General features: G+C 37.9%; 2 protein-coding genes across 4 annotated transcripts; one reads left to right on the forward strand and one right to left on the reverse strand.

Annotated features, from left to right (window-relative positions):
• Window positions 1-1,348: 1,348 nt before the first annotated feature.
• Window positions 1,349-2,157, reverse strand: LOC141640384 (uncharacterized). Its single transcript, XM_074449189.1, has 2 exons — window positions 2,064-2,157; window positions 1,349-1,944 (listed from the first exon to the last, which is right to left on the reverse strand). Exons 1-2 carry the CDS (start codon window positions 2,155-2,157, stop codon window positions 1,349-1,351), a joined length of 690 nt encoding a protein of 229 aa, XP_074305290.1.
• Window positions 2,158-4,811: 2,654 nt separating this feature from the next.
• On the forward strand, window positions 4,812-12,297 carry LOC141640392 (chloroplast sensor kinase, chloroplastic-like). Of its 3 annotated transcripts, none has more exons than XR_012542984.1 (10): window positions 4,812-5,326; window positions 6,559-6,720; window positions 6,964-7,260; window positions 7,792-7,857; window positions 7,939-8,007; window positions 8,109-8,201; window positions 10,048-10,271; window positions 10,757-11,030; window positions 11,777-12,150; window positions 12,201-12,297. XR_012542984.1 is itself a non-coding variant. In XM_074449192.1 (9 exons), exons 1-9 carry the CDS (start codon window positions 4,922-4,924, stop codon window positions 12,026-12,028), a joined length of 1,842 nt encoding a protein of 613 aa, XP_074305293.1. In that variant the 5' UTR covers window positions 4,812-4,921; the 3' UTR covers window positions 12,029-12,297. The 3 variants fall into 3 exon arrangements, 1 of the variants encoding a protein (XP_074305293.1); XR_012542983.1 differs by having other exon boundaries at window positions 11,777-12,141; XM_074449192.1 differs by having other exon boundaries at window positions 11,777-12,297.
• Window positions 12,298-18,524: the final 6,227 nt, after the last annotated feature.

The raw sequence follows: 18,524 nt of genomic DNA on the forward strand, positions 1-18,524 counted from the left end.
GACATGTATAGTGTGGGACTCAAAATAGGGGCATAGTTTATAAGATGCAACTACCAGAGCCAATACTAATTTTTCAAGAGATGTGTACCCGGTCTCTGCTGGCAGCAGAGACTTGCTTACGTACTAGACTGGCTTTTGCTCTTTATCCTGCTCTCTGACTAGAACGGCGCTTACCGCTACTTCTGTGACAGCTAAGTAGAGGAACAATGATTCTCCTGGCTTCGGCTTTGATAATAATGGCGGGTTGCTGAGGTAGTGTTTCAGCTCCCTGAATGTCTGCTCGTGGTCTGCAGTCCACTCGAACTTCTGGCTCTTCCTTAGTATGTCGTAGAATAGTCTGCATTTGTCCGAGGACCTCGAGAAGAACCTGCTCAAAATTGTTACCTTGCCAGCTAGTCTCTCCACGTCCTTTGATTTTTCAGGTGACTCCATTGCACATCGCCTTGATTTGCTCGATGCTGGCTTATATCCCCCTCTGGGTTACAATGTAACCTAAGAACTTGCCGGAGGACACTCCAAAGGTGCATTTGGACGGATTTACCTTCATTTTGTTTTCTCTGAGGGTATTGAATGTTTCTGTCAGATGCTGCATGTGATCTGTTGCTTTTTCTGATTTCACCACCATATCATCAATATATACCTCAATCGTTCTTCTTATCTACTCTTTGAACATACGGTTGACTAGTCTCTGATATATGGATCCTGCATTCTTCAGGTCGAATGGCATGACATTGTAACAATATATTCCTCTTTCATACATGAACGCTGTCTTTTCTTGATCCTTTGGATCCATCTTGATTTGATTGTAACCACTCCAGGCATCCAGGAATGTCAACATTTCATGTCCATCTGTCGCGTCCACCATTGCATCAATGTGTGGTAGCGGGAAAGGATCCTTGGGATATGCCTTGTTGAGGTTAGTAAAGTCCACACACACTCTCCACTTTCCATTCTTCTTTGGTACCACTATTACGTTTGACAGCCACTCTGGGTATTTCACCTCTCTTATTTTGTTTGCTGCCAGCAGGTTGTCTACCTCCTGGTTGATCACCTTATTTCTCTCAGCTGCGAACTTCCTCCGTCTCTGTTGGATGGGTTTACACTTTGGGTCCACGCTGAGTTTATGTGTTATGATGGACGGATCTATCCCTATCATGTCGGCATATGACCATGCAAAGCAATCCATATTAGCCTGCAAAAATTCGATTAGGTGCTGCCCCAGGTTTCCTGTGCATCCAGCTTCAATAAGCACGGCCCTCTCTGGGTGCAGCTTGTCCAGGTTGGTTTGATCTAGCTCCTCAGCTGGAGGCTCAATGTATTCGTCCTAGACGTGCTGCTTCTGTAATTGTTATGCTGGAGGGATGGCAGTGCACTTCAGTGCTTTCTTATAGCAATGTCTAGCTTTCTCCTGGTCTCCTCGTATTGTTTCTACTCCCCATGGTGTGGGGAATTTTATGCATTGATGATCTGTTGAGGGCACTGCTTTCATCAGGTGCAACCATGGTCTTCCCAGAATGACGTTGTAGGTGGATGGTCCATCTATGACTAAGTACCTGACCTGTTTGTTGACTCCACCCACGTAGGTTGGGATCACTATCTCGCCCAATGAGTTGTTTGTCTCTCCACTGAATCCTACTAATAGGATGGTTTTCTTCTGCAAAACTTTCTCACTGAACTCCATGTTTTCTATGGTTTTCAACATGATCAAGTTGACCGAGCTACCAGTATCTACCAAGACTTTCCTGACTGTGCAGTTAGCCATTGACAGAGTGATAATGAGTGCATCATGATGTTCTCGTTCGTCACGTATATCTCCTTCATCAAAGGCAATAGCAGGTAGATCACTATGAGAAATTATGCAGGAAGTTATCGGCCTATCTCCCTTAGTCTCAGTAGCACGCCTTTTGGCTGCTGAATATGTCAACCCACTCAGATCCGAGCCGCCTGTTATCACGTTTATTATCTTGGTGCATGTAGGTGGAGCTGCATGCTTCGTGGAGCCTACCTTATTCTGCTGCTTACCCCCACGTGTTAATAGGTGGCTCAATTCTCCTTACTCGTACAGGCACTTGATCTCCCTTCGTAGTGTGTAGCAATCTTTGGCGTTATGCCAAATGTTACGGTGGAATTCACTTCTTCTTGCTGTCTTTTCTCCATGCTTGCCCTTCTACTGGTGGCCTAGGCCACCTTACTCCATCTCCCATCTCTCTGAGTGTTTTCAAGATTCCTCCGATGCTAGTGGTGAACCCATATTCTGCCAGAGTGGGGAGTTGCTGGTTCTCTTCTCTGTTGTCGACTCTGTTAACTCATCTTCCATATGGCCTATACCTTTCATCCCTTTTGTTGGTAGACTGCTTTCTTCCTAATTTCTCCATGGCTGAGGTGCTGGATACGCTTGGTGTATTAGGCAGGTTGGCTCTGGCTAGGATATCTTCCTCCAATCTGATTGCAGCCGCCGCCTTTTCTTGCGCTACTTCGAAGCTATGACAAGGGTGCATAGTCGTTGTTTGACAGTCGGAGTCATGGTGGAGGCCCCTCTTGAAGGCTTCCACTGCTATCGACACATCACACTCTCGTACTACCACCTTCTCATTGTTGAACCTGGTGTTGTATTCTCCAATGATTTCCCCTGCTCCCTTAACAATTATATATAAGTCTCCTGCATGCTTTTGTGGCTTCCGGCTGCTTGCGAACTGCTTGGTGAAAGCATTTACTAGGTCAGCGAACGTGGAGATCGACCTGTTGGGCAAGCTTACGAACCATCGGAGTGCTGGCCTCGACAATGTGGATCTAAATCCTTTGCACATGCAGGCTTCCTTTACTTGTCCTACAGCCGTTACTGTCATCATCTTCTGCTTATACTGGCTCATGTGGTCAAAGGGATCAGTCGTGCCATCAAAGAAAGGCATGTTTGGATTTGTGAATCCCTTTGGCATGGAAATAAAGGATATAACGTCCACAAATGGTGAGTCAGCATAACTATCGGGTGCCGCCTTCTCAAGTGGAGGTGGCAATCCTGGGACCCTGCTCAACATCTCCCTTAGCTCCAAGTATTGCTGGTTAGTCAGGCTTCCTAAGTCTGGAGTTCGTCTGTCTGCTACTCCGCCGGCGATTTGGTGTACCTTCCTGTGCCCAAATTCTGGAAGCTTCTGATGTGCCGTGTCAGCTAATGGGGTTGAAGTCACGAGTGTTCCATGTTGCCAGTTTATCTGCGGGCTGCCTACGGATCCTGCACCAGGTGTCTGATTAGTTACTACAAAGTTACCAACTGGGAGGTTACCTGATTGTGCTTCCACGCGGCTGGCTGGTTGCCAGCTATCTGGTGTGAGGTATCCTAGTCCTCGTGGGGTTATTCTTTCTTTTAATGATACTGCTGTCAGATCTAGTCTTGTTACCAGCTCGGCTGGTATCTCACGACGGCCGATTTCGCCGCCGATGCCCCCGTGTCGATCTACTCTCGGGGCTCGTCCTTCACCCTCCATGCTTGCCAGTGTGCCAGTCTGCTGCTTTAGAATATCTATCTGTGCCCAGAGTTCCCTGTTTCTTTTTTTTTGCTTCAGCTTCAACTTTCCTCTAGTCTTCTCGCATATCCTCCATGACCTTTTACAGATTCTCCACGCCAGCGAGCAGTATTTGTGTTGGACTGGGTGGCGGGGGTGAGGCCTGAGCTTGTTGTATTTTTGTCTGATCTGGGTTGAGTCGTGACAGTAAGGGATTTGGGAGGTAAAGAGGTTTTTGCCACATGTGCGATTTTTGAGGCGTGCCCAGGAGCCTGAGTTGGTGCCGCCGATGCCGGATTCTAAATTGGGTTTGGTGGTAATGACGGCTGACTACTCCATGACACAGTTGCTGATGCTTGTTTATCCATTATACGTCTGAGTTATCAACGATTAACGACCACAATGCCCCACGGTGGGCGCCAAACTGTTTAAATGATTTATACCGTATTTAGGTTTTACTAGGTCAATGTGGTCTTATTCGTTGGACGTTGATTAATTGTTTATGTTAATGCAAAATAAGGAAATAAAGGAAATAATTAAAGGTGACACGTAAGATTGGGTGACGCGGAAAACCCAATGCGGGAACAACCGCAGGAGGGACGGTACCCTGCCAAGTATTGCACTAGCTTGTAAGAGAGATTGAGTATAATGGAGACGGTATGTAAATCTAGCTAGCACAATATGTTATGTGTATGCGCGAGATCTTGAATGTCCTCTCTTGTTTGCTTCCTTGGCTATTTATAGAGTAGGAACTCTAGATATATCCTACTACGTTTATGGAAACGAATAACACTCTTGCTGCAACTCTTTCCATAACGAGCCTTTCACCGTTCCCCCTGATCTCCCTGACTTCTCCTTAGAATCTCCCCGAGAGCTTTCCAAAACGCGTGACTCTTCTATCAGCGGACCTCTCCACTCCCACGCGTCTCTTGGCCCAACTCCTTAGGTGGATTCTTCTTCACACTTGGGCTCCTTTTATTCTACTCTTCCTTCACGGCCCAACTCTTTAATTAGAATTAGGTGGGCTTGCTCCATTAGGTTAATATGCAGATTTTGGCCCAAACAACGAGGTTTCACAATTCGATAAAAATATATCAATTGCACGGGTTTAGGATTAGTATTGCACGGGTTTGGAATTAGTATTGATGTAGTACAATTACAAACTTAGAACGCAAAATACCATCCCCGTTGATCGTAGTATACAAAACTCTTATCATTAGTAGTCTTTTTGAAGAATCTAGCACACCATCCCATTTTTTAGGAAGAACAAGTGAACAAGCTTCACCATCATCAGTCATCAGTCATCAGTCATCAGTCATCACCACTACCAAAACCAGTGTACACCAGATACTTAATGACAACAAGTGATATACAAGCATTTAAACTTTTGTAAAAACAAGATAAACAAAGCAATAATAATAATGCTGTTAATCTCATCACTACCATCACACAACTCCCTCACTAATCCATCCTTAATTAACCACTACATTAAACACCCAAATCACTCCCCAAAATCCCACTCTTTTGCTTACCCACCTAAACTTTCTTCTTCTTCTTTATCCACTTCAACTGCTGCTGCTGCAACTCTCCGCTGCGTAAACGACCCCGTTTTGGATGAACAAGGTGACGGAGAGTGGGTCCCATCCGCGGCGGCTGTTGCTGCCGCCATACGCAAAGTATCATCTTCACCAATTGAGTTTACCCACAAAATTGAAAAAGACCCTAAATCTCAGGGTTTGGTTCTTCCAACCCCTGATTTTCACCGTCTTTGTCTTGATCAATTGGCTCTTTTTCAACGTATTGTTCATCCTCACGCCCTTCTTTCGGTATTTTCTTTCTTTACTTTTCATTTATTTTTATTATTTGTTGATTATTTGGGTAGTCGTCGTAGGCATCATCAATTATTCAATTTTGGTTCAAGTTGTGGATCAACGTTTGCTGGTGTAGATAGATTAAAATTTAAAAATGAACAAAAGGTTCAAATCCTTGGTTTAAACCTTCTCAACGAATTGTAAATGATCTTCAGCAGTGGAAATTTAGCGAATTGTATCCAAACAACCACACTCCATTCCCCCCTACCCTCCCTTTCCCTCCACTTTTGCTATCCAAACACACCGAGTATGTTTGCATAGCAACAATGGAGGGAAAGGGAGGGAAGGAGGGAAGGGAGGGAGGAAGAATGGAGGAGGTCATTTTCCTTCCAAATCTTTCCTATGGTGGAAGGATTCCCATTAGGCTTGGAGGAGGGAAAATGGATCCCTCCAAATCCCTTCCCCCCCATTTCCCTCCAACCTCAATTGTTATCCAAACAAGGGGTTTCGTATCATTTCCCTCCATGGCTCCATCCAAACACACCCTTAACAACAGAATAAAAAATGTTGCTGATGATGGCAACAATAAAAAAAAGGAAGAGTTTTGTGGTGAAGTGTAGGTCTGTCATTCATATTTTTGATCAAGGGTCTAAAAGAAAACTGGATATCTGTTACTCTTTGGTTAAGGCTGCATGTCTCAGACACAACCTTCCTAACCAATCTTTAGATTATATTCCTACAAGGAGAATAAGCGTCGAACTAATAGTTTATGTTCTTCTGGTGACTTACTTTATTGCTTGTTGAGTGTTAGTTTATACGGAGTATCTATTAGTTGAAAGCGAAAAATCACGACTCCCAACTTTCACCAAAAGCTCATTTTGCCCAATTAAAACTTAAAAGACAATTTTGCCATCCATATTTGTCATGTACGCTTCTCATCTTCTAGCAAAAGTTAGTTTTACACAAATTTAAAAATATATCATGATTGATATTCACTAAAAAAATTATATGGATTTTGGTGTAAGTAGTTGAGAAAATGTGGGAGTTTTGAGAAAATTTAGAAAAGGTGAATGTTTTTGAAAGGTGGCATAGAAAATGGGGGAGGTACCAGTTTTTTTCCGGAGTTGTGAGTCTCAGGACTATGATACTGTTTGATATCTTGCTTAAGTGACCTCTACAAGCAGCGAATATTATCATCTTTTGGAATTATATATCATCCAGCCTTAATTTTCACTATGTTAATACAGGTATATGTCAGGCCTGCTGGTAGTTATGTGATGGATCGTTTAGAGCTAAGGCGTGTCACTCTTTATCCATCAGGGGATGGGTCTGATATTATTATATTGGTTGGAAATTTTAATATGCCAGCAGGGTTACGTGGTGCCGAGGCTGCACTTTCCAAGAAGCAGGTAAGTGATTTAATCTGTACTGCATTCGGAATCATAGTATTAATTGGGGCTGTGACACCCTGCTCTGATCTATTTGTAAAGTTTTACTTGAATAGGGCGACCACATTTTGAAGCAGTACCAGGCACATTTGGACTTGCATTTTCGCTTTTCTTTTTGCTCTTTTTTCCCCTCAGCCAGAAACAATGGGGAAGGTGTACTTCCAATTTACTGGCTAATTTGGGTAATACTGTATTGGCTTATAGGCAGAGGCAGTACCCGAGTGCGGAGCTATTGTTTTACCGATGGTCAAACATCCCTTCGTAGTTGGATTTTTGGTTGCAGAGCTGCCTGATATGGAGCTGGGGAGGGGATCTGACGATTCTTCGGACGCACGGTCCCCACAGGAGAGCTATGCACTACCTCCCAGTTTTAAATTGAAGTCACCAGAAATTCCATCATGCAGTGGAAGTCCCTTGAAATACTTTAACCTCTCTTCTGACCAGAGACTAAATGCGATAAACATTTCTTGTTCCCTTGCTATGGCTTATGTGATGGATCAGGTAGCCCAACCTCATCTTTGATCGTTTCCATCTTCCACCTTTCTTTTTTAAGTGAGGAACTTATCACTCGTTCTTCACAAGTACTTCAGTGTACTCTAATAGTTATGCTAGTTGAATGCCGCTCATATTTGAGCTCGTGGTTTTTGTTGTTGCAATTTACTGGTTCCAAATAATACTTCAGGAAGCAGGTGTCATTGAGGGAGGTACTTGTCCGTAAGAGGTTTATTCATGACATGCTTTTGAACCCGATCCGCTTGGACCACACACACACACACACAAAAGAATTATGTAAACAGTCAACTTTGTGGATTTTGTGCTTATTAGATAGCACACCCAAGTCCATGTTTGGGTGGAGAAGTGAAGAAGGGAGGGGAGGGGTCTCCCTCCCTCCCTTTCCTCCCCTCCATTTCCCTCCTAAAATTTTATCCAAACACACCCGTAGATTTCAGCTTCATCATAGGTTTCGTGCATATCGAAAGGGCATCTACTTTGGTTCAGGGTTCTTTATTAACTTGCTTTCTCTTGTCATAGAAAGCGATGTTGCTTCAGCAGACCTCCTGGCAAAATAATATTCGGATGAGTAATCTAGTGGAACAGGTAAGATATCAATTTCTTTGGTTTTTTCATTCCTGTATCAGCCTAGATCTCATAATACTTAACTGGTCTCCTTATCCTCAGATACGAGGCCCTTTGTCTAGCCTACGAACTCTCTCCCAAATGTTATCAGTCCAATTAAAAAGAAACGAGGTGCTTTCCTCTACAAAGCTCAATTTTATGATTTTTCAATGCGCTGATTCTTGTTGTTGGCATTAAGATTTGTTGTGAATCTTGTGATTATGCTCTTGCAGATTGCCCATGATATAGTTGAAGACATTATTGTCCAAAGTGATCGTATGCGAGATACGCTGCAACAGCTGCAGGATGCTGTTTATATGACAAAGGTTTGGTCTTTTATCTCTATTTGGCAGAAGACATTTGTATAATTTTTTAGTTCACCTTTCCAAGGCCTTGTTGTTTTCAAGATATATACCACTGAAGTAGTCATGTGTTTTTTGCAATATACTTGTGACTTTTTCCTCCCCAGTGACCTAATTGACATGCCGTTTAGGAGATGAAGTATGGATATAGAGGAATAATATTATTTAACATGTATAATAATATACACGCTATGGGCTAGAGCATTGTGCCAAAAATAGAATGTTGTAATATCAAGTAACAGTATGATTACTATCATGGGGAGTGAATGACATGAACTCAACAACATTGAGAAGATCATACTATCATGGTATTAAATCTCGGTTTGGTCACAGTTGAAGTATTGGTTATCGGGATTAAATGCGGTCAATATCGCATTGAAACACGCTAAAATGCGGTCGCAATAAACACCAAAACCTTTATAAATCGGTCGAGTATCGGTGTTGCGGCCGATGTTTAGAACTGTGGACAATTGCCTGATAACTGCTGGGCATGTAATACGTGGAGAATGGATCATTAAAAGTCAAAACAGTCAATAAGAATGGCCTGTGGTTTATGCCCCTAGGGTACATAAATGTACCTCATACGGCCGTTTATGTATTGTTTGGCAAAGACTTACGTAAGAGAAAGAATAGCTGTTAGGACTGATAAATATGTTAATAATAAGTGGAGAAATTATTTTAATAATGACTTCTGATGCATGTATGTTTTAGGAGGTTTTTTTGTGTTGGCTAACATGTAAATGAGTAAAAGTTGGGAGTAATGTTGGAAAAGAAACGACATAATTAAAGATCTAGATGAAAAAGATATGGAGCGTGCGTACTACCGAGTCTTGTTATGTGAGCCTCGTCTAAAAGGCGCACCTAAAATGCATCAAGGCATTTTGGCTAGCGCCTCATCCAAGGCGCACTCGAAGCGGGCTTTTTTAAACTAAGGTTTTGGTAATTATCACCCACTTAATATTGTACTTATTAGTCTTTCTTCATTTCCTTTCTCGTTTGTCACCACACCTACCTCCTACTTTCCTTTGTATTTTTCCTCCATTATCCCTCTAGCCCCGATTCAAGTGATCCCTATTGGAAGATAGGAAAACTAACGATTTTCTTGCTCATAAGATGAACTCCAGGATTTTACTATGGCATTTAGCTTAGTTTTTAGGAGAAAAGAAGTAATGCTTCTTCCACCCATCTTCCGAAGCAAAATGAAAGAAGTGTAGATAATGTGTATTCAACTTTTTCCTTAGAAAAGAGGAGTTCTTGCTGTATCTCGAGGCCCCCTTGGAAAAGATTTCCTTTATCTTTCAACCTTAAAAGCTTGCTATTATTCCTTTTCCCTAGTAAACTTTCTAATGCAACAGCTCAATATATTGTAGCTCAATTGGAAAGAAGTCATAATCTCATTTATGTTACATCTTCCCTTAACCTATATGATATTTGAGTTGATTTCCCATGTTTTTAGTCTCTACTTTACTTGCCGTCTTATTTCACAAATACATGTGTTTCACTATATTTCTCCCCACATAATAGAGGATAGTACGGATTGAGGCGCTTTAAAATAAAGACTATATGTTGAAATATTGGTTGACATGGCCTAAACTTTGACGCTTTTGTATGGGGCGTATAACGGGTATAACGTAACATGACATGAAATTCCATTGCAGATTGCAGCCAATCCTTAAAGTCCTTGGTCAAGTTTTGCTTTTGCCGAAGTTTTAGATTTGTCATCTCAGATGATTTCCCCACTACACCTTTTCTTTTTTTGCCATGATGCAGAGCTAATATATTGCTGCCTTGGTTTTTGATGTTTTTTCAGGCCAACATAATGCGGTTTAATGAAGAATCGTTGAAGAAAATGGGTGGTACAAATTATACTCAACCTGAGCTTCGGATATACAAGTTACCGAATGAGCCGTCTAATGATACAAGTGTTAATAAGAAAGAAGGGTTTGGAAACACTTTTTCGAGCTTGGCAATCAAGGATTTGGAGATGCCTATGCCACCACTGGCCCTTGCACCTTTGCTACTACACAGCACCAGGTAAGGTCATCTCCGTGGGATAATCAGCCTTATCTATTGAGCAGAGGAGAATCAGTGCAAGTTGCTATTGTTATTATCACGGTTTCATGAAAGATAACTCTTTCATTATACTTAGGAATGTAAACAAGCTGATATGACCTCGAGTTCGGAAGAGCTCGAGATCGACTAGGAAAAACTGAGCTTTACCTCTCAGCTATCAGCTCTTCAGGCCTAGAAATTGAAGCTCGGATTCGGATAGGGCTGAGCAAGAAAATCGTTAGTTTATTATCAGAAATCATCAAGACTACATTTTTATTAAACGAACACTAACCCACTTTACTGATCTGAGCTATTAAGTCAGACCTCAGCTCAGCTCAGATTAGTTCAAGCTCGAGATTGATGTAGATGAGCTTGGGCCGAGCTTTTAACAAACTGATTTCTAGGCCTTGTCGAGCGGGCTCACCTAACTTGTTCCCAAGCTTATGCTATTTCGTCTTGTCAGGAAGACCGTGCAATGTTTCTGATGTGCTAGTAGACTTGGTTGGAGCTGCACAGCCTCTTGCTCAAAAGCAAAGACGGAATGTGGAATTAAGTGAATTCTCGAAGGTCCTACAAGTTGCTGTTGAAGAAGCGGCTCTTCGTCAGGCCCTTGGTAATCTAATTGAGGGGGCACTTTTGCGTACACGTGTTGGCGGAAATGTTCAAATTGTCTCGGTTGGAGCACCTGCTGGAGGAGCTCTTGTTGTGATTGATGATGATGGTCCTGATATGCACTACATGGTTTGATCATCATTCTTAACTATTTTCTTTCATTTCCTTTTCTGATTTGTTTAAGGTGATTAATTCTCTTCTTAAATCTTGCTGGTATAACCATCTGTTGGTCTAGTGGTAAAGAGTTGGAGGTCACAACTCACAAGTCCAACTCAAGTCCCTCCGTATGCCCTTGGGAGTTGGAAGGGGGTCGCCTTACCCTGCCACTCTTCAAGAGGTCTGGGTCGCCACCCTGGTTGAGTTTGGGCTGACAATAGAGTATAGACATCCTATCTGGGGTCCCACACTTGTCTACATAAAACTGATCAGCTTTCGATTGTCGATGTTGATGCATCTACAAAAAAACAGTATTCTGGGAAGCTGATGATTATGATTTTAATGAAAATGCGTTGTGACTTTATGGCCGTCTATTACTCCCTCTGACTCCACTTATTTTATTTATTTATTTATTTTACATTTTCCTTCGCGGTGTATGTGTGTCGGGGGGTGATTTATGATGCCTATTATCAAATTAACATTTAATAAAGTCACTTGGTTTACACTAAAAAAGATTTCCTGTACTAGAAACTGGAGCAATATGTTTAACCCAAACACACTGTTTACCGACTGGATTCTTAGGAATTCTTACTGACAATTAAGTAACTGCTTGTTTCTAAAGTAACTGCTTTCCTGTACTAGAAACTGGAGCAATAAATTGTTTTACAGTAAAATCTTTTAGTAGAGACTAACTTTTCAACTTTCCGTCGTGTTTACAGACACAAATGCATTCTCTGACACCTTTTGGGGTAGAACTTTCTTCAGAGCAAATGATGGAAGACAACATGACATGGAACTTTGTTGCCGGCCTGACAGTTGCCAGGGAGATACTTGAAAGCTATGGCTGCGTTCTTCGTGTCATCTCTCCTCGAAACAATGATGCTGCTCTTGGATCTGGTGGGACCCGAATTGAGGTTTGGCTCCCTTCATCGACTCCTTATAATCACACGAGCGTGGCTGAAGAGGCTTGATTTGCAGCATGTAAATTAGCCAGTCCTCGTTGGCTGCTCGCGGTTTCGGTTCTGCAACCCTGTATATACACATACGCTTGTCCTCAGTTGTGTGCATCAGTCAGTCAACTAATGTATTCTTTGTATGTTGGACGTTTGGAATGTCCTCAAGATAAATTATACATATGGTTAGATTATATTTTGAGCACAATCAAGTAATCAACCCTTTTATGGGGATTATTGTTTAGACATGACAAATTTTATCTAATCTAAATTTTTGAGTTTAGCCATCATATAATACAGAATAAATACAGTTGCGTATTCTTTCATTACATACATACTAATCGTTCACCAAGAGATCAGCTAACGAGAATATACACACACCAAAATATATAAGATTTCTATGGACACGATATTTACGTAAAAGAATAAGTAAAAGTAATCAGAACTAGAAGTAATATTAAAAATTCACAATAAAAACACGCTTAAGACAAAAATAAAGAATACTCCGTATAAACGTATAGGTCCTAGAAAATTAGACGTAAACAATTATTTGGGAAATACGATTCCATTTCTTCTACTCCACCTTTGAGATTGTCGACTAAGGGAAAGATTGGAGTTGGACCTAGATTTGTGGACTCATTTCCAAATTTCTGCCTAAAAATCAAAGAATTATTAGTGCTAGATTAACTAACCACCCACCAATATGACAAAATTAACTGAAAATTTGTTAATAACCCAATAAATGTTTCAGATTTTTCAAGCTATTGTGCTCCGTATTACTTAATATTTCCTCCCGTTTATTTGTTTACATTTATCTTGTTGCCATTTTTATATATCTTTTCATACTATATTATAGGGAGAGATGGGACCCGGTGAGTCCACATAAATATTTGAGTTCATGAGTTCAGAAAACAATATCACGCACTAATTTAGACCTGGCAAAACGGGTCAACGGGTCGGGTCGGGTCAATTCGAGTTTCTCATTTATTTCTGGTTAACTCGGCTCTGGACGGGTCATTTCGGGTTTCGGATTTGTTGGTCGGGTCAGTTCCGGGTCAAGCGGGTCGGGTCAATGAATAATAGAGAAATTGACATTTCAAGTCTTTTCGGTTCAATTAGAGTTATATTTTGTCGGGTCATTTTCGGGTTTGGTGGTTTCGGATCGGGTCATTTTCGGGGCAGGCCAGTCCAGGTCAAGAAAGCTCGGGTCATGTTCTGGTCGGGTCAAGTCAATTCGGGTTTTTGGGTCACATTCGGGTGATGTAGTTCGGGTCACTTCGGTCTCGGGTCAGCCTTTTCGGGTTGGGTCAAACGGGTCGGGTTACTTTTGCCAGGTCTACACACTATACAAAACAATATCACGAATTTGAATTTTTTTTTAGCGTAAGCTATGATATTACTTAATATTCCCTTCATACTATGACCACGTTAAAGGTATAAATTAAAGAAAGAATTAATAATGACTTAAATACTTCTTCTCAAAAAAAAAATAATGACTTAAATACTTGATTGAACATACTGGAAATCAATCAATCAATACTATATATTAATTCCAGAAACCAATGGACTTCAATGTAATTAAAGAAAGTTATACAAATTAATTATACTATATAGTTTTAAATCAATGATACCGTGTGATGGACCCGATTAAGGGACTTCAATGTAAATATTATATAGTTTTTGGTTGAAGTATAAATTTAGAAAACACGGAATATGGTAATTTTCCTTAAAATAAATATGCCCCACTTATGATATTAATTAGTATAAGGATGTTAATTATTTTAACATAAATAAATATAATATAAGTATAATATATTTTGGAAACTATTAAAAAGTAAATAAATCAAGCTAGATTTCCAAAAAATATAATATTCCATAATTATTTCACCTTAATTAATTTAATGCATATATGTAATATATTTATTTCGAGTAGTGAGAGTAATAAAAGTAACCTTAGTTGGATATAATAATCACTCATTGGATACTTAAAGAGTAAAGTAATTCTGTTAGTAGTGTAAAGAATTGTAGTAGCATTGGATACAGTAATATGATAGTAATCACTCATTTGAATAGTCGAATTAACAATATTAGCCGTGAGCGGGAGTAGTGAAAATAACAGAAGTAACCACGGGAGTGGTAAATTATCAATATTAATGTACAAGTAGTGAAAGTAACAATAATTAGGTAATAATAATTACGCCGGGAGTAGTGAAAGTAAAAGTAATAATAACGAATGGAATAAAAGTAACAATTGTAAGAACAAAAGGAAGTATATATGAAAAATTAACTAAGCAATCAATTTAAGTAAAATATTAATAGTGGGAGTAGTGAATTTGTCTCATAATTTATTTCACTGTAATTTTAAGATATACTCCGTATAATAGAAAAATATATTAATGATATTTATGAGTTGTGCAACTTTAAAATAGTTTTAGTTAATTGAAAATATATTTTAATGCTAAAAACAGGTAGCCCGGGCGAAGCCGGACACCCATACTAGTACTATATATTAAATCCAGAAACTAAGGGACTTCAATATAATTAAAGAAAGTTTATACTATATAGTTTTAAATCAATAGCACCGTGTGATGGACCCAATTAAGGGATCTCAATGCAAATAGTATATAGTTTGGATTAAAATTAGGTTATATAGAAGCTTGGTAATTTTCCTAAACATGGTCAATTTCCTTAAAATAAAATAATTAATTAAGTTGATCAATTTCCTTAAAATAAAATAATTAATTAATTAAGATGGTCAATTTCAAGGAGACTAAAAGAAAGAAGATGTCTGGTAATTTTCCTAAATATTTATAAAAGACTAGAAGATGGTCAATTTCCTTAAAATAAAATAATTAATTAGTATAAACATACACACTTACAGTATTAATTATTATCATCATAAAATTATATATTAAATTTAAAATCTATGCAATTTTATTAAACTTTATAGTTTATTAGATGTATAGAGATGTTAAAGATTTAACATACAAAAATATAATAAGTAGGTTATAAATAATTCAAGTTATATTCCATAATATATAATATTGCATAATTCTTTCGATTTGATTTAATGCATATATGTAATATATTTATGTAAATATATAATCCTCTTAAAATTGCATGTCAAAGTAGTAAAAGTAATTTCGTCAGTAAAGAAAATAATTGTAGTAACATTGGATATAGTTATATGATAGTAATCACTCATTTGAATAGTAAAAGTAACAATATTATCAACGAGATTAGTGAGAGTGGTAGAAATAACAACGGGAGTAGTGAAATAATCAATATTAATGCGGCAATAATGCAAATAACAATAATTACGGCGTGAGTAGTGAAATTATCAATATTAATGCGGCAGTAGTGACAATAACAATAATTATGACGGGAGTAGTGAAAGTAACAATGATTACGTGCAAATAGTGAAATGTTATTACTATTATTTCATTAATAAGAGTAAAATATTACTAGCGGGAGTAGTGAATTTGTATCAAAATTTATTTCATCGTAATTTTAGGATATGTTATAAAAAATATATTAATGATACATTTATGGGTTATGCAACTTTAAGTAATTTTATTTAATGAAAAAAAAAATTAATGGTAAGTAGAGGTAGCCCGAGCGAAGCCGTGCACCAATACTAGTCATATATTAAATCCAGAAATCAAAGGACTTCAATGTAATTAAAAAAAGTTATACAAATTAATTATACTATATAGTTTTAAATCACTAGCACCGTGTGATGAACCCAATTAAGGGATCTCAATGCAAATATTATAAAGTTTGGGTTAAAATTAAATTATATAGAAGCTTGGTAATTTTCCTAAACATTTGTAAGAGACTAAAACATGGTCAATTTCCTTAAAATAAAATAATTAAGTAAGATGGTCAATTTTCTTAAAATGAAATAATTAATTAAGATGGTCAATTTCAAAGAGAGTAAAAGAAAGAAGATGTTTGGTAATTTTCCTAAATATTTATAGAAGACTAGAAGATGGTCAATTTTCTTAAAATAAAATAACTAATTAGTATAAACATGCACACTTATGGTATTAATTATTATTATCATAAAATTATATATTAAATTTAAAACCTATGCAATTTTATTAAACTTTATAGTTTATTAGATGTATAGAGATGTTAATTATTTAACATAAAAAAATATAATATAAGTAGGTTATAAATAATTCAAGTTAAATTCCATAATATATAATATTGCATATTTCTTTCGATTTGATTTAATGCATATATGTAATATATTTATATAAATATAATTGTAGTAACATTGGATATAGTTATATGATAGTAATCACTCATTTGAATAGTAAAAGTAACAATATTATCAGCGAGATTAGCGAAAGTGGTAGAAACAACAACAGGAGTAGTGAAATAATCAATATTAATACGGCAATAGTGAAAGTAACAATAATTACGGCGGGAATAGTGAAATTATCAATATTAATGCGACAGTAGTGATAGTACAATAATTACGACGGGGCAGTGAAAGTAACAATGATTACGGGTAAGTAGTGAAATGTTATTACTATTGTTTCATTAATAAGAGCGAAATATTAATAGCGGGAGTAGTGAATTTGTCTCAAAAATTTTTTCATCGTAATTATGGGATATGTCATAGAAAATGTTATTTTATGGAAAAAAAAAATTAATGGTAACAAAAAAAAAAAAATTTACCACGTAACCCACGATGAGTGTCCAAGCTTAATGTCTTCCCTGTGTGTGGTAATAAACAAGCTCGAGAGAAATCTCTCACTTCAATTAAAAGAATTGTCAAAACTAACATCTTTTTTTGTGCAACATAACTATCAATTTGCCCACGAAGGAGAACGTTGGGGTGGGAATTGGGGGTGGAGGATTGGGTTGGACGGTGGTTGGGTGGGTGGTAGTAGATGTAAATTGGCGGAATTATAAAATCGAGTCAATTTGCACATAATCTCAAACCTTTTGGGGCAAATTGCACATATTAAAAAGTTTAGGGGTCAAATTGCACATACCCTCAAACGTTTGGGGGCAATTTGCTACTTTCTCTCATCTACAACATGTGTCAAATTTGACCGGATACAACTCGACTAGATACATACTAATCGTTCACCATATAACGATCCATTACGAAACTGATCTTCCGCATCTTCACCATATGAGAAACGATCAAGACGCTTTATCTATATTTCTAATAGAACAAAAACCTAGAAAGACAAGGACTGAAAGAACTCCGAAAATAGAGACGCACAAACGGATCTCATCAAAAGGGGTTTACCATCGGTCAATAGTCAATGAAGGCTAGGGTTTTTAGAGAGAAAGAGGGATGGAGAGATATAATTAAAGGGAGGTAATATTTTTTTTTTTTTTTTTTTTTTGTGTTGACCAAGAGTATCCCTTACCGACAGGCTGTGACAATCTCCTTCGGATACTGAAAGCAATTTAATGGATTGACCCATCCTAATTTTGAATTTTTCATTCGAAAGAGTCAAGAATTAAACCCTAACCACTTATTTAAGAGATGAAATCCCTTACCACTCATACTATGGTTAAATACATACGACTAATACAAGTTACTTGTTTTTGGCGCCATTTGTTAGTCATATAAATCGGAGCATTTGCAAAACAAAGTTAACAAAGCACGAGAATTACGACAATTCTTCCTCAAAAACATAAAGAACACATCAAATTTCACTTTTCTTTTCTGTTTGTCTCTGTTTCCTGGAAAATTCAGATAATTCCACGCCATTATTGTTAGTCCATATCACCAGAAAACACAAATCAAATCAAAAACCCTATAAATTATAACAAAAAAAAAAGCACCCCTTTATTATACTGTCATCATTAAATAAGAAATCTCATCAGCTTCTATTTGTTTTTTTAATTAATATTTCTGGGTGTTTTCCTTGTGATTTCTAAACTGCATTTTGCATGCTACATTCCAACTAAGGTAGGTTTTCTATGCAAGCTAGTACTCATATTGTGTAAGTTTTTTTTTCTTATTATTACATAAAAATAAATAAATACTCTTTCGGTCATGGTCATTTATTATTCCCCATTATTTTAATCAAACGTAAATAAATTATTGGAAAGGAGGAACTGAGGAAGTAAGCTAATACTAGTAGGAGTAGAATTAAGTTATAGACTTATAGTTAGATATTGAATTGTAGTAGATCACGCAACTTCCTAGATAGCTTAATTTAGAGTTAACTTGGTTGAATAATAATAATTGGAGTAATATAAGTAGCAAAGGGGTGATCACATGATTCTATTGCTTGTATCCGGTGTTGCTTAACAAAGGCATTCAATCAAAACTTGAATGTTATATAAAAGGTTTTGTTTTGTTACTCTATGTGATTTCATATATACTAGGAATAGTTATTTTTGGGTTATCGCCAATTTGTTCGCTTAGACAATATTTGATGTTGCCAAATCTTACCAGAGGTTCTCTTGTTTGATTTCAGGTACAATCTTTCACTCCCAACGGTTTTCTGTTATACTTATGTTCACGGTTTCGTCT

The sequence above is a fragment of the Silene latifolia genome, unplaced genomic scaffold (assembly GCF_048544455.1).
Source record: "Silene latifolia isolate original U9 population unplaced genomic scaffold, ASM4854445v1 scaffold_79, whole genome shotgun sequence".
Taxonomy (NCBI): Eukaryota; Viridiplantae; Streptophyta; class Magnoliopsida; order Caryophyllales; family Caryophyllaceae; genus Silene; species Silene latifolia.